This window comes from Armigeres subalbatus, chromosome 2 (genome assembly GCF_024139115.2).
Source record: "Armigeres subalbatus isolate Guangzhou_Male chromosome 2, GZ_Asu_2, whole genome shotgun sequence".
In the NCBI taxonomy this organism is placed as follows: Eukaryota; Metazoa; Arthropoda; class Insecta; order Diptera; family Culicidae; genus Armigeres; species Armigeres subalbatus.
Window position 1 is genome coordinate 151,667,338 of NC_085140.1, and position 25,298 is coordinate 151,692,635.

General features: G+C 39.3%; 2 protein-coding genes across 2 annotated transcripts in view; one reads left to right on the forward strand and one right to left on the reverse strand.

Annotated features, from left to right (window-relative positions):
- Window positions 1-25,298, reverse strand: part of LOC134211031 (uncharacterized) — a 93,703-nt gene that overhangs the window by 30,665 nt on the left and 37,740 nt on the right. The window contains exon 2 of the mRNA XM_062687559.1: window positions 415-783. Within this exon, the coding sequence (XP_062543543.1) occupies window positions 415-771 (357 nt within the window). The 5' untranslated portion in view covers window positions 772-783. The remainder of the gene's footprint in view (window positions 1-414; window positions 784-25,298) is intronic.
- Window positions 16,911-18,673, forward strand: LOC134215298 (uncharacterized). The gene is made up of 2 exons (XM_062694517.1): window positions 16,911-17,178; window positions 17,241-18,673. Exons 1-2 carry the CDS (start codon window positions 17,117-17,119, stop codon window positions 18,562-18,564), a joined length of 1,386 nt encoding a protein of 461 aa, XP_062550501.1. The 5' UTR covers window positions 16,911-17,116; the 3' UTR covers window positions 18,565-18,673.

Below are 25,298 nucleotides of genomic sequence, written 5' to 3' on the forward strand. Positions count from 1 at the left end.
GGACCGTTCTTAAACTTTAAATAGTAAACTTTGGATTATTTAATAATCGGAAGCTTGGAGCTCACGTGCCGACTGCCGATAAACAACGGGGAAATTATAGCATTGAATTTCGAAACTACCTGCAGGTTTCTTCTGTATATAGGGGGAAATAGTCAACGATGAAATAATTAAATAAAAGAATAAACATTTTATTCTTATATTTTCTTTCTTGATTATGCACTCTAAAGAGACGAAAGATATTGAATATTTATATTTTTAATAGTTTTTAATAACAATTATAAAAATCACTAACATTCAGTCCATTTTTGTTTTTCAAAATCCGATTTCATGTAGAAAGAAAGATCTGATCGAAGCACGAGCGTTTCACTGTTGACTACTTTCCCTACCGTGAGTGAACTGCGATTTGTTACATACCGAGTCACGACGTTTCACCGCACCCCTTTCGGTGCCTTCGGGTCGGTGGCGAGTTCCGCTCGCTGCCCGGGATGAGGAGGCCAGTGCATCCGGCCTGAAGCCGCCGTACTGGCCGAAGGAGCCGATCAATTTCGTGGCGTTCGGGGGTGGGGGCGGCGGTGGCGTTGGTGCTGCATCAACATCAACGGAACTGGAACCGGGTGAGTCATGACGCCGTTGGCTTGCTCTTGCTGCCGCCAAAGCCTCCACCCTCGGTAGGATTGGGCTGTAGCTGCTTAGCTCCTCGATGTCGTCGGCGGAGACGGCTGAGGTTGCTTCGGCGTTTCCGTGAATTAGCGTTGAGTTTTGTGGCGCCATTTTACGGCGGATCTGCCGGGGGAACGGGAGAAAAGGAATATTTAATCAATAGAATGTTGCAGTCGAGGAGAAAGTTTTTTTTTGCTCTTTCTCCATTATTTTTTACGTAACTTGGCAGGATATAGTAATAAAAAATACCAGTGTTTGGCGTGATTTGCATTATTATGATCGAGAAAAAAAATCGAAAAGTATGATTTGTCGATCAGCCTGCGCTCTAATGCAGATATGTAAAATGAAAATACATAATCCAATCTAATGACTTTTTTGAACTTAGCTAGTATCTATCATTCATGATGAAGAAAATAAATACACACTACATTTGGTTGGCATAAAAAGGAATAGCAAAAGTAGAGAACGGGGGATAATGATAGGCTAATTTCGCTTATTATTGCTGCATAATTAGTGGCAGTGTGCCTATATAGAAATTGTGCTTTAGGAGAAAAAACACACATTTCTTGGGAATGATAAATTCTGCAATAGCATGAATCTATGACGCCAATAGAACTCTAGAAATTAGAATGTAATGTATCTAGTAAAAATATCGAGTAATTTATTATGTCTTGTACTGTGTATCATAACTAAAGTGGGCAAATTTTTATTGATACTACAATACGATATTAATTAAGATAATTCTCTTGTATTAGACGAGTTCGTACTATCCCATTTGATTCCACCACTTGATTGTACCTTTGACAGATACGTATTTCGACTTCCACAGTAAGGCCGTATCCAGTGTCTCGTACTTCACACGACTCGAAATGAGATGTTTTTCTTGGTCATGTCATTTGTTCGATCAATCGACATATTCGACCATACGACCTGATCGGCCAAGCTATTTTCGGCTAAATGACGTGTTCTTAATCAAATTAATCGTAGCAGAATCAAGAACGCGCGTCGGAGGGTAATGCTACAAATATTTATTCGCATGGATGGCATCGGCAGCCAAGTGAAATTTTCTCAAGATTCTGATTTAGTTTTGTTACTGTTTGTAACTGGGAAGGTGAAATCAATCGGTTCTTCTCAGGACTGTGGGGTTTGAGTAAGATACCATCAGCGTGTGATTATACATTAACACCTCAGCGTGTCGATCAGTGCGCAGCAAGTCATGACTCGGCCTCTTCTGGTCAGACCTCCGCACAGAAGGACCAATCTTCAAAAAGACGGTCAAAAAACATTTTTTTTCAAAATTGATAACTTGAGTCATGGGTTGTTAGTAGAATACTTGACGATGATGTAAACATAGTTTTGAGTGATTTTATTCGGGGGGATCTTACCTTTACAGTCAATACAAGTTGAGCATGATGTCGATTTTTAATTCTGTTAAATCTTGTAACATTTATCTTACTGCTTCATTATGTTGGCCACGACGTATACATCACCCAAACCTATTATATTTGGCACCATCACAAAGTGTAGTCCAAAAACTAATAAAGCCACGCATATACGTTCGTAAATTATTTTTGATCGCGCAGAAAGTACTCGGTCTTTATTATGTATAACATTATTATTGAATTATCTTCTTGCTGTATTCATTGTTAAATTCATAAAGGTTCCCATCGGTACCCATCATTGAAATTCACACTGTAGTTTCATTTTTTTGTCAGGAATCCAATCCTGCCGAAATTAGGTTCCGCCACCCTCCGCCCGCTCAGTTATTTCGGTTTTACTGACAGTGGTCGTTTCGGTCTTGCCAATCAATTTTGATAAAAAGCAACGCACAATATGTTTTCTCTTCTCCTTCTACTTCTCATTTGCCCCAATACAATGGTGCGACATCAGCTGAACATTGTCTAGGGGTCGTACACTTATTACGTAAGCGTTATTTCTGTTTTTTTCAACATCCCTCCCTTTATGTAAGATTTATTACATACAAATAATTTTTTTTTATACGTAAAACGACAGATCCCTCTCCCCCATAAGGGCATACGTAATATGTGTACGGCCCCCTAGCATCATTTGTTCTTGTCTCACGCATACTTTAATTAAGGAAAATCCACGTGATCATGAGTTTTTACAGGCACTTGCACTCTGAGATTTTGAAAATATTGTTAAAGGAAGTAGGACAAACTATCAAGTGCAAGTTATGTCATGTTTAGTTGCAATGGAGGGAAAGTATTGTATTTCATCCCGTACTTCTAATTTTCCAAACCTACTCTGTAAAAAGATCATGAGTTTTTCACATGAACCGTAATATCAAGAAACGATTTGCGCCTCTACAGCTAGGGACGAAACAAAACCCATTCTATATGTTTACAATTTCTAATAATGGAATACATTTTTCCGTAAGCACTGCAATGAGGCGGCAGAAATTGGTAATTAAAGGTAGCAGTTAATACCTGTGAAAGTGCTCATAGAAATAGAACTCTACACTGGCGGCGCCAGCCATTGATATTTGATGAGGCACCACTTGGTGCAAGCACGTTGTCATTGAGAACGTTAGCGTGCTTGCGTTGACTAGTGCCCCACCTCTCGATCCGGTAGTGGATCTCTAGCTTACGGGTCGGTGATGCCGAGAAGATGAACCATCCATTCAATGAAATATCATAATATGTGGCCTGCTAGACCATTTTATTCACTTTTAACATTTTTGACCGTCTTTTTTGGAATTGGTCCCACTGTGCTCCGTGGCGTGCACACGCACCCACGGAGGGCTGCTGTCATAACAGTTCGCTCCGACCATTTGGGGCCACACATTTTGGCGATCCTGCCAGGTTATTTGTTGGATCCTGACGCTTATTTCAAAAGGTGAGTTGAATTCAATTTGTTTATGTGCTAATGTGTTAAAATATTTGATGATTGAAAAAATACAAGGCAATGGGTTTGTATTGCTACAAAGCGCGCCTGGAAGAGCGCTGCAAAAAGGATTGTGGTTTGGAAAATCACAAAGCGCGTCTGGAAGACCGCTGGAAAATGGATTGTGGTTTAGAAAATCACAAAGCGCGTCTGGAAGACCGCTGGAAATGGATTGTGGTTTGGAAAATCACAAAGCGTGTCTGGAAGACCGCTGGAAAATGGATTGTGGTTTGGAAAATCACAAAGCGCGCCTGGAAGACCGCTGGAAAATGGATTGTGGTTTAGAAAATCACAAAGCGTGTCTGGAAGACCGCTGGAAATTGGATTGTGGTTTGGAAAACTACAAAGCGCGTCTGGAAGACCGCTGGAAAATGAATTGTGCAAACACGTATTCGCATGGATGGAAATAAAACCTGAAACAAGTAGCAGACTACCTACTAAAATTATAATTTTGGAAACTTCACTTGGCTGCTACTGATGCTATCCATGCAAAGATATTTCTGCTGCGTCTTTCTCCGAAAGTTCTTCAGAAAATTGCTCTATAACTAACTTTTGAGAAAAAATTAAAAAAAAAAAACTTAAAACAAATTAAATTCTTTTCTATTGTCTTGTTTTTGACGGGATGAACTAAGGAGCTATGTGATAAATTCCAAGAACAGTAATCCTTGATGGCCTTCTTTCGAGACAATTAATTTAGCATTTCATAAATTACGTAACGTCGACGTCAGGACATATCGTGGCGCTCGACTCTGACCACTATCTGGTAATGGTTAAACTGCGCCCAAAACTATACGTCATCAACAATGTTCGGTACCGACGACCGCTGCGGTACGACCTAGAGCGACTGAAGCAACCTGATGTCGCCACTGCATACGCGCAGCATCTCGAGGCAGCGTTGCAGACAGATTCTGGAGGAGAAGGGGGGCGCGCTACAGCAAGGTACCCGGCAGAACGTGGAACGTAATAGACGGAAGCGGAGACAACATACCCGCTTTTCTCAGGAGAAGAAACGCCGCCTGGAAGAAGCGGAGTGCGAGGAGATGGAACAGCTGTGCCGTTCTCAAGAAACACGCAAGTTCTATCAGAAGCTCAACGCATTCCGCAAAGGCTTCGTGCCGCGAGCCGAAATATGCCGGGATAAGGATGGGAGCATCTTGACGGACGAACGTGTGGTGATCGAAAGGTGGAAGCAGCACTACGAGGAACATTTGAATGGCACTGAGAGTACAGGCAGTGAAAGTCAAGGCAGCGGAGGAGATGACTACGTCAGTTCAGCGGACGATGGAAGCCAACCAGCCCCCACCTTGAGGAAAGTTAAGGATGCCGTCCAACAACTAAAGACCAATAAAGCAGCTGGTAAGGGTGGTATCGAGCTCATCAAAATCCCGGAAAAGCTAGCCACTTGCCTGCACAAACTGATAGTCAGAATCTGGAAAACTGAACAGCTACCGGAGGAGTGGAAGGAAGGGGTTATATGCCACATCTACAAGAAAGGCGACAAGCTGGAGTGTGAGCACTTTCGAGCGATCACCATCCTTAATACCGCCTACAAAGTGGTATCCAGATCATCTTCCGACGTCTTCCGAGATCTTTACTGTACGGCAAATCCTTCAAAAATGCCGTGAATACCAGGTCCCAACGCACCATCTGTTCGTTGATTTCAAGGCGGCATACGTATAGACCGCGTAGAGCTATGGAAAATTATGGACGAGAACAGCTTCCCTGTGAAGCTTACCAGACTGATTAAAGCAACGGTGGATGGTGTACAAAACTGTGTGAAGATTTCGGTTCGTTAGAATCGCGACGGAGACTAAGACAAGGTGATGGACTTTCGTGCCTGTTGTTCAACATTGCGCTAGAAGGTGTCATGCGGAGAGCCGTGGTCGTGGTCGAGGAATTCGTCTACCTTGGATCCTTGCTAACGGGAGATAACAGTGTTAGTCGTGAAATACGAAGGTGCATCATCTGTGGAAGTCGGGCCTACTACGGGCTCCAGAAGAAACTGCGGTCAAAAAAGATTCGCCAGCCCACCACATGTGTCATGTACAAGACGCTAATAAGACCGGTTGTCCTCTACGGACATGAAACATGGACAATGCTCGAGGAGGACTTGCAAGCACTCGGAGTATTCGAGAGACCGGTGCTTAGGACCATCTTTGGCGGTGTACAAGAAGACGGTGTGTGGTGGCGAAGAATGAATCATGAGCTCGCCCAACTCTACGGCGAACCCAGTATCCAGAAGGTAGCTAAAGCCGGAAGGGTACGATGGGCAGGACATGTTGCAAGAATGCCGGACAGCAACCCTGCAAAGATGGTGTTCACTTCCGATCCGGCAGATACGATACTTCGTAGAGAGCAGCGAGCGAGGGGGGTAGACCAGGTGCAAAACGACTTGGCGAGCGTGGGGCGCATTCAAGGATGGAGAGATGCGTCCTCGAACCGTGTATTGTGGCATCAAATTGTTGATTCAGTGTTATCTGTTTAGATGTAGATTAAATAAATGAAATGAATGAATGAAATTGCGTAACGCTGCAAGGGGAGGGAGGGGGTCAGGCCGAGCGTTACGATCCATACAAAAAAATTAACCTTCCATACAAAAAGTGTTACGTGGGGAGGGAGAAGAAAATCGTCAAATTTTGCGTTACGTAATTTGTGAAAGAACCCATTATTTGGTTTGTCGTATTACTCATTTTTCTACGAGAATTAAATTGGCAAGTCCCCGCTGGGGACGATTAGATTCCAAAATATCAATACTTCCGTCAAATTTCTGTGTGAAGGGCCAGTGGGAAGTAGAATAAATTAGAATGATCACTCTTGGCTGATCAAATAGTAATACAATAATTTTGCATCATTGACCCCTAATATAAGCAGTATTTCCTGAAATTTTAACAGTCCCTAACAATTATTATGTAGTTAAAAATGATAAACTACTGAAATGATAGATTGGAATTAGCTCACAAAAATCCTCATCATAAGTCAGGACAGAACTAGAAGATAACATTTATTTATTTTTCGCCTTTCCAACAGGCCATGAATGTCCGAAAATGATATGATATTACGCAGAAAATGAAAGAAACAATATGGTCGAAATAAGATGTTTTCGTTCAGCGAATAATTGTTTCATTGGATATCATTGAGATGTTTCTTCTATCCTTCACTATCCATAACTTTGCCCAAGCGCACTTACATAAACAAGTTTCTTATCCAAAGCGGAAACGTTCGGTCTGATAAGGTACAGCTTGATAAGGGATTGATTAGAAAAAGCGAAATGTTACACAAATAGAACAGTGTACGAATCAAACAATTGGTTTCGGATGTACCTGTCTATCCGGTGAATTGACGTGTAAGCTTTTTTCAGCATTGCAAAATAATCATTTTCAAATAGTTGCCCACAACAAATTAGCAATAAGCAAACAAACCTCTTATAAAGCTGTATCCATTTATAATTAAAACATGTAGTCAGTCTGCGGTTAACTAATATGAACCACACGAGGGACGATTTGCGCGACGTCCTTGATCAACAGCTTACAAGCGATTGAACAACACACTACCGCTCGTCGATTAATCATATGCTACATGCTCGGTGCATACACATTTTCACACGTTCTTCAGCCGACACCTACACCTAGTGATCCACAGACCAACTAGAGCGGAAAATGCCTCTTTTGCTTCACTTCCACTCTACTGATGAGTCATCACACCTCATCATGTCTGCTCAGTCACTTCCACCTACCGATTGCCTATTTATTATGACTATGTTACACGAGGTGCCTAAGCTTTCCATCCATCGCCCGATGATTGGAAGGGCTGGCGGTGAAAAACCTCCCGAACGGAGACCCCCAACGATCACCGAATGTCTAATGAATAAATCATTTGCAACTACAACACTCGTCGTACAAAAAGATAAGCAACATAATTGCATGAGTAAGGCGTCGAGCACGCCGCCAACAAGCTGCCATCCAGTCGCACACTCTCACCACGGGACTGGCTGTGACTGCGGCTACATATTGTTCGATAGATCACCAGCGCGCGCAGATCGCTTTCGGGAGAGTGGATTATGCATTGCATGTTTTGGTTTTCGAATTGTGGGACTCCATCGGCAGTAGCAGCAGCAGCAGCAGCAGCAGCAGCGGATTGTTTTGTTAGCAAAGTTGCCAATGTGCTGAAGTTCGTCGCTTTCGTGCAGGCGATGAACGAAAGCGCGCCCCATTCGCATATTTAGTGGTGTGATGGGTTTAATCCATTTCCTGAAATCTTAAAAGCTTCGATTTGCTATTGTGATGCGGTGTGAAATGGAGTTGAAATGAGTTTGGAAATGAATTTTAAATTCGATGACGTGATTAGTGCAGCTTGGTAAAACTCTGTAAAACTGGGTGGGATTCATTAGACATGTTGCTACTAAATGGAAAGCTGATAAAGATTTCTTGATTGCTTGGCACAAAAGTTTGTAGCATGCTTAGTAAAAGCAGGTAACATATGTATTTGCATTATTATCTTCATTTTTCTGGTATACAATTGTTGTCTTTTTCGTATTCCATTGATTTCTTATGGGACTCGTTACTATTGGTACAGTTGCCCTACTATAGGTACAAGGGAGTCAATTTAATTAGAAAAAAAAAAAACAGAATAATCCATCTAGCAGTAATGATGCCTTTCTCGTGCATTATAAAATACATTGAAAAAAAAAAACAAAATTAGAAAGGTCAAAAAAGCTCTTTAGGGGAATAGATCACATTTTTTCAATCATTTTGCATGTTTGCAACCATTTCTGAAAAAAAAAATCGGTTTTGTTTTTCTCCCTTGGGAAGAAACGATGATTTTTCGATAATTCCGGAATGCAATGTCCGATTGAGCCAATTTTCAATAGCAAATAATGGGACTACATTCCCTGTCGAATGGAACTTGTTGCGAGTAATGGGCCAAACAGAATTGATACGTTTGCGTGCGTTTTGACAGTTTTCCCATGGGAAAACTGTCAAAACGCACGCAAACGTATCAATTTTGTTTGACCCATAAATCGGATAATGCTAAGTTCCAAAAAGAGTGTCCAAAAATATTTTTTTTCAGTTTGAGTGTAAACATATGACCTCACTACCTTTTTCGAACAAACTGAACCGGGACGATGCTCTACGGTCTCATCATGCTTACTTTTGTGCTCCAACATGTGACGATAAAATATGTCATTTTTCTCACGAATACGATACGTATACCGTGCACGCAAAAAAAGGCGTTCATGAATTCGTGAACTAACGAGTTCACGGTGTATTTTTTCGTGAACAACAGTCATGGATTCGGGAATACAGTCACGTTTTCTGGAACGCTCTGGAAAACGTGACGGGTGTTCCCGAATCCATGAATTAAATCACGGTGTATTTTTGCTGGTTCACGAATTCGGGAACGCGCATTTTTTTGCGTGTGGTGCATCGAAACCCGTACACCTAAGCACTTACTTTTATAAAAAAAGGCTCTTGAAAATACGAATCGGATTCAAATAGAACGTTTGTTATTGATGCAGGTGCCCGAAAGAAAAATTAATACATTCTGATTCGAAATCCATCCACCGTGGATGGATTTCGAATCATAGGATCATAATCCGTAAAGCTTTTTTCTAACCCAATATTTAATTCAAAGCAGACCACCACTGTAAATAGTTCAATACGCATCTTGAGAAGCGATCCCGTTGATTGTTTATCTGCTGATCTTACTCTATTAATTGCAATTTGCAATTTCGGTACAATTATATCCGGCATGCGACAAAATGGTGCCTGAAACGTTGCGTTTTCTGGGTGGCGATTTGTTTTTCAATTGTGATATTTTAATTTCTGAGAATATTTTCCATTTCAACGACCAGAAAGCTTACTGTCAAGTATAAGATCAAGATAGGATAAATGAATTATAAATGTATTTTTGTTCCCCCATAGTGAAACCCCATAAGAAACTGTCAGACTGTGCATGAAGAAATACCGTGCAAACTCAAACTTCGGACGCTTAGGCACTTTCTGATATACAATCATCCTGTTTACTTATATTTTAAATCATACCGTTCAAATTACCATAGCAATCACTAAGTATAGTATTCAACTTTGAACTACGTATCTAATATGTGCAAGATATTGCGAAGAATGTTTGCAATTAATGAAAATGTCCGACTTCTGTTTGATTCAAACCTCGGACACCGGCGGGGTTGGATTCATATTTCGGACACAAAGATTCAAACTTCGGACACCTGATTACACAGTACCGGGAAGAATAATTGAAAACAATTCTCACTGCACAGCTCAGACTGTCTTTTAATCATTTCGCCGCAATGAATTAACATGTCTCAATACAACGTAATTATACTAAAACAAGCTAAAACTATTAGTCCTTTTGATCCAGCTTGACGAAACATTTCGATGAAATATCTCAGAAAATTTTCCATACGAATTGATGCGTCCGAAGTTTGAGTGTGACTGAGTAAAATTGTATTGGCGTCTCTTTTCTTCCCACGCAAATTTTACTCAATTTCCATTAAAAGCAGGACAACTCAATGATGCCAGACTGATTTTATGATTTTAATTGCATTACGGTACCGTGTCGTCGGGGTCCACTGGAAGTTCCGGGTTTCTGAAACCAGTTCCGCGGCCATCGCATAGCCATTTATACTATGCAAACATTTTACGATGTTTATGAGAAGTTTGAGTGGTGGATAGATAGATTTATTTGGAAGCTCTTTGTATGCCTTTTCCTGTAACGTTGGATAGATCACTTTTACTATAGTGTATCACGGAGTAAGATCTACCAAATCGAGCCCTAGCTTAATCTATTTTTCGAGCTAGGGTAATAAGCTGTTGTAGTTCAGGATTACGTTACCAATAGCAGTATCTGAAGTATAAATATCTTAACTTTTCCCTACAAATGACGGAAATTCTCATTGCTGGACAATTTTTTTTAGCTAGAAATGGTTCTGTACATATAGCTGAATTTCACGTGTGGAGCTCTACTGGTGATATTGTAGAAGCAATATGTGGCTAAGGCTCCGATCCATGGTCAAATAACAGTATTACTGTTCTGTTTTCTCAAGAAAGGATTGAGTTCCTATTTATTAGGGGCGGGGCTTCAATGAGATTGTTGGCCCTTTTGTACTGGAAGTTCTGGATTTCGGGATCCTGTTCCATGGCCATCCAATGGCCAGTTTTACCCTACCAAGAAACTATGGCGTTTTCAAGATTACTCATGAGATTCTGTGAGGATTGAGGTGTCGGAAGCCTGATATGTTTGGTAGTTTCATATTTTTCTTTTGGGCCGAAAATACCGGATTTCCAGAACCTGTTCAGTAGCCATCGAATGGCCAGTTTCAACCTACCAAGAAACTATGGCGTTTTCTAGATTACTCATGAGATTCTGAGAAGTTTGAGATGTCGGAAGCCTAATTTGTTTTGTAGTTTTATGTTGGCCTTTTGTACCGGAAATTCCGGATTTCCGGAACTTGTTCCGTGGCCATCGCATGCCCTGTTTTACCCTACCAAGAAACTAAGGCGTTTTCTAAGTTACGTATGAGATTCTAAGAACGGAAGAACGATATATTCCGTGATTCTATGTTGGCCTTTTACACTAGATATTCCGGGTTTCCGGAACCTGTTCGGTGGTTATTGGGAAGCCAATATATGTCTATTTGGCTTTTGTTGTCAAACATTCACATTGACCAATGTTTACTTAAACTAAAAAATGTTATGACGTAAAAATTTCAAAATATAACATTTGCTTAAAAAATGACTTATGCCACACTTCAAAACACCCCTCTAAAAGAGGGAGGGTCATCCTGAACATTTTACCCATCTACTTGTTGGAACTACTATACCCCTTGAAACCGCTTGAATTTTAGTTGAAAATTAACCGAGATCGAGATGTTTTAAGTTTGAGGTAAAACGTGATAATAATAACGAAACGTAATACGAACTTGTTTGAAATAAGAGTAAAAATAACAAGCGTAAATAACAAAAATTTACACCGAAATATCATAAAAATCACTTGTCATAAAATGTCAATTTGAAAAAAAAATTGAAATTTTCAGTGGTTTAACGTTGATAATCAAATTGCTGGAAAGGTTCCGAGTCGATTGATAAAAAAGTTTCGGAAATCCATCGAAAGATAATCTCGCCTAATTTCGTGACTGTTTCCAATTTGATTTTTTTTGTTTTATACCCTGTATCCCAGAAAATATCATCATAATCAAACCTATCCTCATTTTTAAGTGTAATGAGTTTTGATCTGGGACGATCTCACAATTTTCATTTCTGTATACAAGTAGAGGTATCTATCACAAACTTATTTTAAAATAAGCTCCACGATAAGTTCCTTGTGGTTACTCGAGTAACACACATGTTGTAGGGCAGTTAAAGGAACTCAAATGCAACCAAATTTGGTCACATTTAAGTTGTTGCAACCAAATAAGCGTGAGTTGTGTTACTAGGGTATGATGTATTTTGTTTACTGACAGCAGCACGTGAATGTCCTATCCCCGATGGTATATAAATGCACAGTTTTGTTTAGGGTCTCTTGCTGGCACTTGGACGATGATCAGGTGCCCCGAACATGGGGAACAAACGCTGTTGTGAGCCGATCATAACATGGAAAACAGACACTCGATCAGATTTGCACCTCCAGAAAATAGCAAATCCTCCCATCCCTGTCAGCATACGACCATAGTTCCCACCGGGGTTGGTTACCCGATATACTCTAATGTTGCTCGTATCCCGGCCATCGCCACGTAGAGGTAGGGAAAGGAGTTGCTTGCTGGGTAAGAGGCTGAGTATCGCAAAATGGGGTCTACTTTATTCCTTCAGGTACGCGAAGTACCAATGGTACGCTTAACCTAGCATTTGCCGTGCCATTTCTAACAGTGGCCCTTTATGGGCATGAAGCATGGACCTTAAAAGAGGCGGACCGGTGAGCTTTTGGGTTTTCGAGAGAAAAGTGCTGCGTACAATACTCGGAGGGAAATTAGAAAATGGTGTGTGACGCAGACGAATGAATCATGAGCTGTACTATGTATTCAAAGAAGAAAATATTGTGAATCATATAAAATAAGGAAAACTTCAGTGGGCTGGTCATCTAGTGTGAATGTCGGAAGAAAGAATAGCGAAAACAACATTCAACAAAGAACCAGAAAAAGGCCGGCAACTTCATGGAAGGTCGCGAACACGCTGGCTTCACGCGGTGGAATCGGACCTAACCGTTCGGGGAAACTGGAGGACCGTCGCCCAAGACCGACGATTATGGCGCTCTACAATACGCCAGGCATAGGTGTATAGGACGCTGCAGCCAACCAGGTAGGCATGTTTATAATGCAAATACGATTCAATAAAAAAATAAAAAGTTTGTTTCATTTCGACAAGTTTTGAATGAAATGTGACCTTGTCCAAGTAACATTTTAAGTTTTAAAACACACTTGAAAACCACAATTTACTCTTCAAGAGTGTTATAATACCAGCATAAAGCCAAAATGTTACTAGGGCGATTTCGTATTGAAAAACATTTCGTTTCGTTTCTAGCCAACATGGACATTTCAAATTTCGTTTCGTTTCGCAAGGAAAAAGTATGTTATCACATACCCATAATGCATTAAACAAGAAAAATCGGATCAACCAATGGCAGCCAAGATACGATTTAGCCATTTTGGATTTTTGTAGGGTGCTGCGTGCGAGTTTGTTTACGTTTTGCACAGAAAATTAATTTTTCACCCCCGCCCTCTTCTCTTTCATCTACAGACGAAGTGATTGAACCTTAATGTAAGAACCTTTGATTTTAATCATAAGAATACAATTTTTAGTCAGCTGTGTGTGTGCATGAAATTGCGTAAAATAATGTCACACATTTTTCAAGCACTAATCTTTAACTGGGGCCCTCCTTAGCGCATGGCGTAAGACGCACGGCTACAAAGCAAGACCATGCTGAGGGTGGCTGGGTTCGATTTCCGGTGCCGGTCTAGACAATTTTCGGATTGGAAATTGTCTCGACTTCCCTGGGCATAAAAGTATCATCGTGTTAGCCTCATGATATGCAAATGCAAAAATGGTAAGTTGGCTTAGAAACCTCGCAGTTAATAACTGTGGAAGTGCTTAATGAACACTAAGCTGCGAGGCGGCTCTGTCCCAGTGTGGGGATGTAATGCCAATAAGAAGAAGAAGAAGAATCTTTAACTGATTTACTCGCAACAAGTTGCATTCGACGCAGAAGTTTGTCCTATTGTTTCCTTTTGAAAATTGCGCGAGAAAGCCACTTTCGCCGCTAGGTGGAAACATCAGTTTTTTGTATTTCTTCATACTATTAGTCGATTAATACATTAGATACCTTATGGATCTATATTTGTGTCATAGAGAAATATATTATTCAATTTCACCTTGAAGTTGTTCGTTGCATGAACTACTGAATAATCTGGAATGAGACAATCGTTTTGTCCAAGAATATATACCCAGGATCTAACTTACATAACAAATATCGCTATCATTCATCAAAAGCCGAACAAAACAACGAACAATCATTCAGTACCTATTTCACTTGTAACCTGACTGCACCAAACAGAAGAACCCCCCATACGGCACGGAAACCCCAGCCTAGATTTCTTCGAACCGATAAAACTTTCTGCAGCTCCGCGATCGTTCGCCTGACTGCGAACCGGACCCCATAGAGCCAGAAGTTCAACCCATAACCGTACACGTGGTTTAACGCTGGTTGGGCCGAAAAGGAAATGAGCCTCCGTGCTGATTTATTACCAGATTTCTGGCTACTAGCCTTGCTGGATGGAACGGCCTGGTTGAATGGAAACCCGTACCAACTACTGTGTCAGACAAGTGATTTTCGCCTGTAATCAAAACGTTATTAGCATAATAGACCGCGCCGGTATAATGAAGCATGCTTGATAGTTCCACATCGTCATAAACCAACGAATGTGCGGACCAAAAGCATTTTTCCAGAATGGGAGCCTCGGCACATGTTGTTATTGTTTCCGTTCTTGTTCTGTGTTTTCCTCTGTACTCCGATGCAAATTTCCACGGCACGAGAAACTAATTAAAAATACTGATTAAAAGCTTTTGATAAGGCCCAAAACACAATGCGGAGGAAATCGTTTGCTGCTTTCTTCGAGTCTTTACCATAACCACGTGAAACGATGTAGTCGTTGTTCAAAGGAAAGTATTTCGCGGTATGTAGTTTGACTTCCTGCCAGGGAAAACCCCTGCCGTTAGGAAAATGCCCCTTGGAAAGCGCTCACATGGCCACAATTTCATAAATCCTTCAAGCAAAAAAAAAACGAACTTGCTATCCGCGTGCTGATAGCAGCCAAGGTGAAATGTCAAAACGTGGGCGGTCTGTTAGTTTGCCCCATTATTCATGCTGGAATTACAGGTGTACTGGCCACTCCCCCTCCCCCTTTATTCACCAGGACTGACGGAAAAAGTACTTGAACTCAAAGTACGGAACATCATGGTGGTATGATTGAACCGCCCAGGAAGGTGGCTTGGCCCATGCTCAACTCGAACACAAAAAAATCCATTTTACCATAATGCGAGTGTAATCAATTTAATAGCACCCGGATAATTCAACGCGAAATACTACAGAAATAGGCGGGGGTTGATAGCAGAACCATAGACACGCAATCCTGCTTCATTATGGAAAGTATCGACCGTAAAGGTATAGCGACTGAGCTTGCTTCACCTTGCCTGGTAGTCTAAAATATTTATAACACTTTTCATTTCGAATGATGTAATCAAGAAGTTACAGATTCCAGAACGTTCGTTGACATACATCACTGCCATAATCTGAAAAGGTAACAAATACGCTATTTTCCAAAAATAGTGTTAACAAGTAGTTAAGTACTCATCGAGCTTTTTAACACAAAAATAAAAAAACATGCATGTTTTAAATTGGTGCATACGTCACGCAGTTTTTGTATGTCAATGTATGATTGTCGAGCACTGCTCAGGTGTGGTTTCCGTAGATGATTTTGGTCCACGCCGAACTTCATTTGGTAGAACAGTTCTTCGAAGTCCAAAGAAAGTACAATTCCCTGCCATGATTCGCGTCCGATTTTCTATGCTGGTCTCGTTTTAAGTGGATACGATTAAACGAGTAAAGGTGGATACGATTCAACGATTTCATCAATTCGCCACCACCGATGCAAGTTCGTAAGCTATGAGCCTCTCCCCCTCCTCTGATGGAGACTTTCTTCATCCGTTCGAAGTTACGTGCCGTAATACAAATGTACACTGCAAAAATTCCACACATTTTTATTGGAAGAAACCATTAGTTTAACTCATGATGTTAATTAGTGCACACATAACCTCTCTCTCTGCGAAGTACAAATAGAATCTATTATCAAATAAAATGTATGTGTATTGTATGGTCTCTAATATGCAGTTATTGAATTTATGTGTGGATACAAATTGCATATATTTGGGTCCCCAAATTGCGAAAAAATATGTGTGCGACAGATATATTCAATATGAAGAATTTTCTCAGTGTAGCAAAGTTCTTAGAGTGAAATCAGTTGTGATTCAGTTTCATTCCAAATTTTCGACCACTATTCTAGTTTGAATCTGGAGCAAAATAGAACAAACTCGCTGGTTTCCCCAGCAGTGTTCTATTCATGTTTTTCAAATTTCTAATTAAATTAAATCATCATGTTGGCGCCAAGAAAGGTACCGTAATTGCAAAGTGGATTGATCCGTAGATAAAATGACGCATTCATAAACCAAAACAATTGGAAAATATTTGAATCTCGTGATTCAATCGTGGTTCAAATTTGCAGAAAATAGAACGGAGCGTTATACCAGTTTAATTTTTTTGACATTTGAATAAAAAATTTGTATAAAAAATGAATCTAGAGCAGCTGCAGGGAGAATTAATGTTTCAGATTCATATTCAAACTGACAGCCCCGAACGATTTGAATCACTGCTGATTTCACTCTTATAGTTTAGCTATAACAACAGCAACAGCTGTTGACGATGATTTTCTTTATATTTCGGTACAGTTATACAATATATAATTTGGAGTTATAAAATATATAAAACTGTAACATTACTAAAAATGTCCTAAGAATTAAATCAGATGCAACAGAAATTGCACGAAAAAAATATTTCAATCTGAATCTAAAACATGTATTGCCTAAGCAGGGTTCGAGTTTTGACTACTATAATTTTGTTTTCGCGGATTACATTATGATTATTTGGCGCTTCAGAATTCAAAATTTGCTTTCGGTTTGAATAAAAACGATTAGCATAATTGATTTGAAATAAGAATACATATGTTCTAGATGCTTTGAACTTCGTTTGGCTTGGGTTTGAAATAAGTTCAAGACATCAGCCCACCGGATTCGACTGAACCAACAAACGAGACGTCTCGTTGCAGGCGCTATCATAAACATTTGATAACCATTTCAACTCCATACTGCGAACACACATGTGATAAGCCATTCATTAAACAGTCAGTTTGACTCATTCTCTTCCAATCGATTGTACAGCAAGCCGCTCTCAAGTTCTTATCGTTACAGTTTTGTATTCATATGCTAAAATCATGTCTACGGTTAATTGCAGTAATCCAGGAGTATCCACAGATCAACAACTAACTGAGAAAAAGTTTGACCTTGTTTCATTCATTTAACAATACTTGCATTACTTATTTCCAATTATAATTGTAGGTCTCCATTTATGTTCGGCTTGGCATCTACGGTTAATCGTCAGAAGCAGCTGCTATTCTCGGAATATCGTTCAGATGTGGTCTTCCGGGTGGGGAATGCAGAAGAGTTGATACATGCGCACAAGTTGATCCTGACCATTGCCAGCAAGGTGTTTTATGCTCAGTTCAACGGAAGCTACGCCGAGTCAAATCAAGATAGTTGTGAAATTCCTGTCAAAATCGAAGACATCAAACCGGCAGCATTTCGGGAGGTATTGCGTTACATCTATTGCGAAGAGATCTCCCTTACCGCCGCTAACATTCTGGGCATTTATTACGCATCGCAAAAGTATGAACTAACAGGGCTGAGTGATGTCTGTGAAAAATTTATCAACACATCCGTTGTTGAAATCAACGTTCTGGAAGTGTTTGATGCCAATCAACAATATGGTTTTAGTAATGTGAACGATAGATGCCTGCAGATAATTCAGGATAATCCTATCCAATGTTTTGAATCAAAGGATTTCCTCAAAGTAAGCGAAAAGACGTTGCATTTAATTGCTGGTATGCAAGAAATTAATTGTGATAGGGATCAACTTTGTGAAGCGATCGATAAATGGTGCAAAGCAAACGAATCTACCGCATTTTTCGAGCCGAAGATAAAGAACATGAAGTGCCGGAAGCTTTATTCTTTCTCTGAATTCCAATACCAGAGTACTGCCGATACACGCTTGTGTCTCAATGTTCAGAAACCATTTCATCTGTATGGATTAGGCGTTATTGTCGGTATCAACTCCCTAATCCTTGCCACTAAACCCATATCGGAGGAATGGGTTAGTATTACTGTCACCGTTGAACCATATCACGTGACCGCTACTAAGAAAGTTGCTCTAAGGGAAGATCTATTTGTACAAGATATTGTTTTCAAAAAATTGAAAATATATCCAAGCTGCACGATCAATGTAACCATAACTGGAAGCAATACAATTTCAAAGTTTTTCTGTTTCAACGATTTCAAACCGATAGATACTCTAGGGAATGTGTATCTTTCCGTAACCAGCCAAGAGTGCAAAAGTGGATCATCATCTAATATTAATAACGAAGTACTTGTGCCTGACAACAATGCACTTACTCTCTCCAGACGTATAGCACGTCAAAACGCGAATGTACAGAAGTTTACTTTTGGTAGCGTTGAACCACCGAAAAAAGCTAATTGTGTAGCATATCTATTGTACAATGTTGAAAAAAAAATTGACATACTGAATACTTTAAATGGACAATTCTTCGAAGCATACAAAAAAACTGCTTCAAAAAATCTTTTAAATCCGGAAAGCGACCCGCTGTGATATGTGTCGGTTTTTCTTGAATCTTTTTTCACAGCACCCTGTTTTTATAAATATACGAATAAATAAAAATAAAAAATCTGTGTCGCGTAAATATTTCCCGGAAAACTTATGTTTTTAGAATGTACTTTCTCTCTGTTCCTGAGCTATGATAAATTTTGAGGAAATTGTTTAAACATGCCGTATGAGACATTTATTTGATAAATCAGAATTAAGGTACGAAACGTAAGCAAACTACAAAGGTGTTGAGAAACAAATGTATGTTGATTGTTGAATGGTGTTTTGTTAAGGAATTCAATTTTGTCTCACCTCGCGTTTTCAAAGGCACCACTGCACAGTGTTTTATTTGGTCATTTTTACACAACACCATAACCTTGCTTGCCTAACAACTTTGTAGAAGAGAAGGAAGATGGGAAAAATCATTGGAAACAGTTAGAATGAAAAATAAGTTTCTAAACGGGATTTTTTAATAAAACGTCTTCAGATTATTATATATGAGAGATAGAGACTGGGCATGTTCAGTAAATTGCTCGTAATAACATTTGCTAAAACTTTGCGGAAGACACCACGAGTCCATCTCATTCTGGCGGAAAAATAATTTTCTCGACTCACTTTTAGGGGGATTTATCATCAAACTGTTTTGAATCTTCTGTGAACAAATCCTATATCCAAAATCAACACTTTTCGAGTTTTTGTATTGTGATCGTAAAAATGGCCAAATAAAACACTGTGCACTGGCAATAATGAAGCAACGAGCAGCTGTCGTCTTTTTATTATGCGCTTGCTGCGACGCAGCAAAGGCAAAATAAAACGATGACAGTTGTTTATTTATCGAAATTTGTGCCTCTGAAAACGCGAGGTAGAATTTATTTGGATTCTGGACAGTTTCACCTCAAGTAAAATAATCTAATGCATCTATTTTTCGTAATTCTTCCTTGCAGCGTTTGCATTAGAATAGATTTGATTAGTATCATTAAGTGAAACTCAATAAAAATGAAAACAAATGAATCTTATTTATTCTATAGAAAAGAAACAATACCGTTTTATTGTCATGTTAAATTTAGCACGTCTGCAAGAAATATTTCGTTTTGTGCCTTTCAACAAAACGACAACTTTCGTGATCATTTTCCAAGGCTCTCATAGATGTGTAAAATTTATTCGAAGTAGGTGCTCGTGCTATCAAAGCAATCACCGTTAGAATCCACCGAGTGGCGTCCAAATTGTCAAAACTACCAAAGTAGCTTTCTTTCTGGAGGTATGCTTTTCTTTGGCTACAATCTAGCGCTTATTTTCATTGCGACTAAAAATAAGCGGATGAGTAGATTTTATTTTGAGCGGAGCGGTACAATAACTATCAAGGTACAGAAGCGTCGACATAGGCGCACGGATCAAGAAAGCAAGGGCTGCCTTTGCGAGTTTAAGAAATATCTGGAAAAACAGGCAGATAAGTGAACGCACCAAAATACGAATTTTCAAATTCTAACGTGAAATCTGTGCTGTTATACGCTAGCGAAACATGGTGTGTATCAGTGAAGAACACTCAACGGCTGCAGGTGTTCATTGACAGATGCATGCGGTATATAATTCTGGCCTGATAGCCTCACAACTGGATCGAGCTCCATCGTCGTTGTCACCAGAGACCGATAGCAACAGAAATTCATAAATACATATTCTCTTTCTGAGGAAGACGACATGAAACTGGGTGGGAGTGTCTCAGATGAATGAGAGGGAGGACATATTTATGAAACGAACAATTTTGTATAACTTGGGTCACACGTATTATCCAAAGAAAACGATTATAGAGACGTTGGGAGGGTCATTTGAAATCCGGGAGGGTTGGGTATTGGTTAGAAAACCGAAAAATTCAGTTTGACTTCTGAAACCCTTAGACATAATTCAAATTCTCTAACCTTAAGTTCATCCGATGGTTTTTGGGATTGAACAATTTTCCGAAAACTGATTGCCCGAAAAAAAGCAAATCCTCGATAATATTTTCCCGGTCTTTACATCTCCCCAAAATGACTTAAACAAAAATGATTTTTTATTTTCTAAAATGACATTTTCCTGAATATGGCATTTCCCTGAAAATTACATCTCTGAAGAAAGCATAGAGCCATTCACATAAGCCCAATTAGCATAACGTTTTTTGGCATGAAGGGCATTTTGCATTATTATGAACAGCATCAAAAGTGATGATCATTTGGATTAACGGACTTTTGATGTATTTTTTGTGTTAACTAAAATAGCTATTTGATTCAACGGTGGTGGAATAAAGCTACAATGGTGAAAATAACTCCGGTCGGTAATACTTTTAAAAATTAATAATCCGATCGTAGAAAGCTTAAAGCAATGATGAATGTGTCAAGTGAAAAGCAATGATTAATGTGTATCCTGGTACTTTAACCCTCTCCAACCCAAATTTTAGTTTTCACTCAAAATCACTATTTTGCCTTTTAAAATCGATCTAAACATGGTTTGGGCATTGTAAATTTTTAATTTTAGATTTTATTATTTTCACACTTTGATTTTTTAGAATTTTATTTTTAAAGTTTTTTATTCAATCAAATTTTTTGAACCTAGTATTTTTTTTCGATTTTCAACATATTTAGAGTTTGAAAATTCCTATTAATTGCTGAATTATTTCAATTCTTCAATTTCCATAGTTAATTTTTTATTTCCGTGTAACGAGTTGGATAAATATTTTATAGTGTAACATTCATCACTCTCACCTTCTATCAGGGGGGAGTAAGCCTGTCATCCACGAACACATCAAGCCTACCTAAGATGTATTATCCGGGCCTCGCCGCTTGGGAAAGGCGGGCCATCCTGGGCCACCCCGCTTGGCAAGTGTAACATTTTTCGAACTGGAATCTTGTAGGATATTGATTAACCTACATTACTGCTGACTAACGAAAAAATTGTGGGATTGTTTATTTACATTTGCTTCATACTACATGCAGAGGAGGCGCGATGCACTGCATATTACCCCCCTGCCTTCTATTGAATAATGCCGTAGATTTATGATTGATAATTTTAAAAATTCTTCCATTTATTTCGCACAATATTTAACATTTTTTAACCATTTATTTTACTCTCAATTGAGCCACTTATCTTTTTCTATCTTCTATATAATAAATATGAAATGGTCTGTGCATCGCATAACTCGTATCCGCATAACTCGAAAACGACTAAATGGATTGTCTTCTTTCCTTCAGCAAATATGTTCGTTATCGTTTCCGACAGGTTTATATGATATTTCCTCATGCAAAAATCACGACTAAGGTTGAGTAAATCGTGAAAAACTAAAATTAAGAATCGTAAGGAAATTTCGCATGGGCAGTTCACAACAACATTTTCGCCTACTACGCAGGACAACGTCTGCCGGGTCGACTAGTAGAAAATATAAATGTAGATGTGAAAACTGTGCTCTTCGTTGCAACACCACTACTGAGCCGGAGTGAATCTTTCCACTTTCACAAAACGGTATCATCGAATAAACACCTACCTGAAAATCTTCCCAGTGCCACACAATAATGCTAAATTTACGCACTTCAATCCTATTTGTTCATATCACTAGAACATACATAAACATATTAGAATACGTTTAAAAATGTATCCTCAAACCGAACAAAAAATCACCTCGACCCAAGAGAACCGTGCTGCCAAAATGCCAGGAGCCTTTTTTAGTATGAAAATAATCCTTCATCCTTCAAAGAGGAATAATACGTTTAATACGTTGACACTATCATGTTATTTATAATTCTCTCGATTTCCAAATATTAAAAAAAAAATGTTTTTTAGTGTTTGGGAGGAATTTGGATGTGTGAAGATATCTTCTCAGCCAAATAAAAATTATTTGAATAGTACCATCTGGCATCACGTTGTCATGGAACGTGCCTCTTTTTGTTTATGTCGCATTTTCTACCGTCCCGAGAGAGAATGAGAGATTGAGTGAAAATCGCTCATGCCGGGAATTGAACTGAAGTATGCCGAAAAAGCAATCGCTGTGACTGAAATACGTGCTACACCTCGTTAATTTAAATCAAGTAAAAGCTTTTTCAAACGATGTCCTGCAAGAATAGCTATTTTTAGGGAGAAGTGAACCCCATTACAGTGTTCCACGGCCCACAAAATTCTGGAAAAGTGGCTTCCTGTCATAAATATCAATTAAATAATGCAGTCGTGCGTATGTTGGGCCGGGAATGGGGTAAGAAACCCTACGAGCGAAAACACGGAGGAATAAAACATTGCTCAATTTTCAGTATGTTTTTATAAATGTGTAGAACTTTGAAAATTGATTTTAAACTAGAGTGTTAAAAAAGGTGTTGGCCAAGAATAAGGCAATGGTGGGGTTGTTCTTTACTTAAAAAAATAGGCGTTGTTGGTACATGCAGCTAGTGAATATCGAATATTGTAGTGTTAATCAATTGTTCGCTCAAAGAATTTATTTACAGTAACTAACCGAATATAAATATGTTCGAATTAACTGTTGCGCCCCAATACCGGTTCTAAGCTTCGATGCATAGTAAACGAGCTTTGTTCGCCAGTGATAGGCGTTAGGGGCCCTTGGTGTCGAATTAATTTTCCTCTCCTAAACCTAACCGGGCAGTGAGGACGTGGCCGGCATTGGTAATTGGTCTTAAATAATTGGAAATTTAAAAATTGTACAGTGATAATAGTTTTCTAATCCAAAGAAGGCCATGAGCTGTGCATATTAAATATTAATTATTATTATTATTATTAATTTTATTGTTTCTCGACCAATTACGACTATCAACTACGAAGTGTTCAGTCCAGTGCTGATACATTTCGTCTCATTCATTTGAACGCCAAATAGTAAATCTAGCCATTTTTTGCCTCTTCCGTTTCTCATGCCTTCTCAATTGATCAGTGCCTCTTTTCAATTGAAATTCTATTCTGTCAATTGGGATACTCTTTATTTCTGATTTCAAATGTATTATGGCAACCGAATAGATATTTGTGCTAATTGTGGTAAAGATTACTCCATAAATTGAATCTCGGCAAATTTTCATACTGACATAATATATGTACTAAAAGTCAATCGAACGAATGCGTTTGCTGCTATCATTTGAATAGATTGGGGTTACTCAATTGACATCTCTGTATTCAACTGAGATCCTCGTAGGCTAAGTTCACATTTGGGTCAAAATGTTCAATTGACATTGAGACATTTCACGGCACTGGTACAGTCAATCTAAGCTAAGCGAGAGATGACAATTTTCACTGGGGAAGTTTAAAAATAGATTGTAAAGTACCTAATTTACAATCAGCGTTCAAAAATCGATCTGAAGCGCCGTGCTGCATCACATCTCTCACATTTTTAACATCTTAGACGATTGCTAAACAAAACTAGGAATGTTATTGAGAATGTATGGGACCGCATCATTATCATCTGGTAAGGTTGATTATACACTTAGCAGAGAAATTCGAAGATGCATCAATACAGAAGATCCTTTTCAACTTAGACTGCACAAAGTTACAGTGCTTGTGAATATCCTGAAAATAATATGCCGTTTATGATCCCTCTGTATGAATTTGTTGAAGTACGTTGAACATCATTTAAACCATTTAACATTATAAGCTCCCTAACTTCAGACATATGCTCTTGACAAACATCTAATTTGTTTTTCCATGTTATGCCAACGAACGACCCTATAGGGAGCACTGGACAATGCAACATTAGAACAAATAGTCAGCAATTTTCAAGTGTTACATACGCCATTGTAGTCTACAATCGCAGTCGTAGCATAGCAATGCAGACTAACTGACTAAAAAGTGCGTAATCCTATTCGCTGGCTGTATCTGTGGTGATATGTGCTTTGTCTTATATCTCGCAATTTACCATTCTTTGGACACATTTTGCTCTTTTTGTTTGTGCTAAACAAATTTCCAGAGAAAATTGAAGGCTCGCGCGAAAACCATGAAATCAAATTGAAACAAATTATGAAATGATTGCACGGTTCCCAAGCATCACGAGCGCTTAGCAAACAGCAAGAGAAAATATCCAACAGATGCACCCGCAATTACCCTGTTTCACACATATTTACATGATATCCGTATCATTGCCTCTATCAGCAATAGGCGAGGATCCAATCCGAACCGAACAGTACTGGGCACAGCTGCGATTGATGCTAATTGTGTATGCAAACGTTTGCCTCAGAAAATAACCAAACAATTTTCCAATCATCTCATATGAAGCATTTAATTAAAAGCTCGCGCACAATTGAAATCGATTGAAATTAGTTACATCAATAATGCGCGAAGCATGAGAAATCGAGTAAAGCTGCCGGCTGCTGGCCGGGGATTTGGATGTTTATTCTTCGATCCATTAAGAGCATGAGGCTGACTGGGAGCCAAGGCGATTTGCACAACTCGCGACAATTGTCTGCTGGCCCTCAGCGACGACGACGTTGCGTCGCTGCATCGGGGGTAGAAATCTCGCTCGCTGCAGCTCGAAGTTCGCCGCCATTGGCTATCCAGTCCAGAGTACCAACGGCACGGCGTCGCGCGCGCGTCTCAACACGTGGGAATTTGATGCACAGCTGTTGTTCGTTGCATTCGCGTAGAATGGTTTGGAAATGCGTTGTTCGCGCATTTCGTAAAATGTTTGCAGAGAGGGTAATTTTACACAAATTACTCATGAAAAAGTGGTTTCATTGATGAGCTATGGAGGTTCAAAGCACGAAGTTCAGTCTGACTGTTTATATTTACTACTA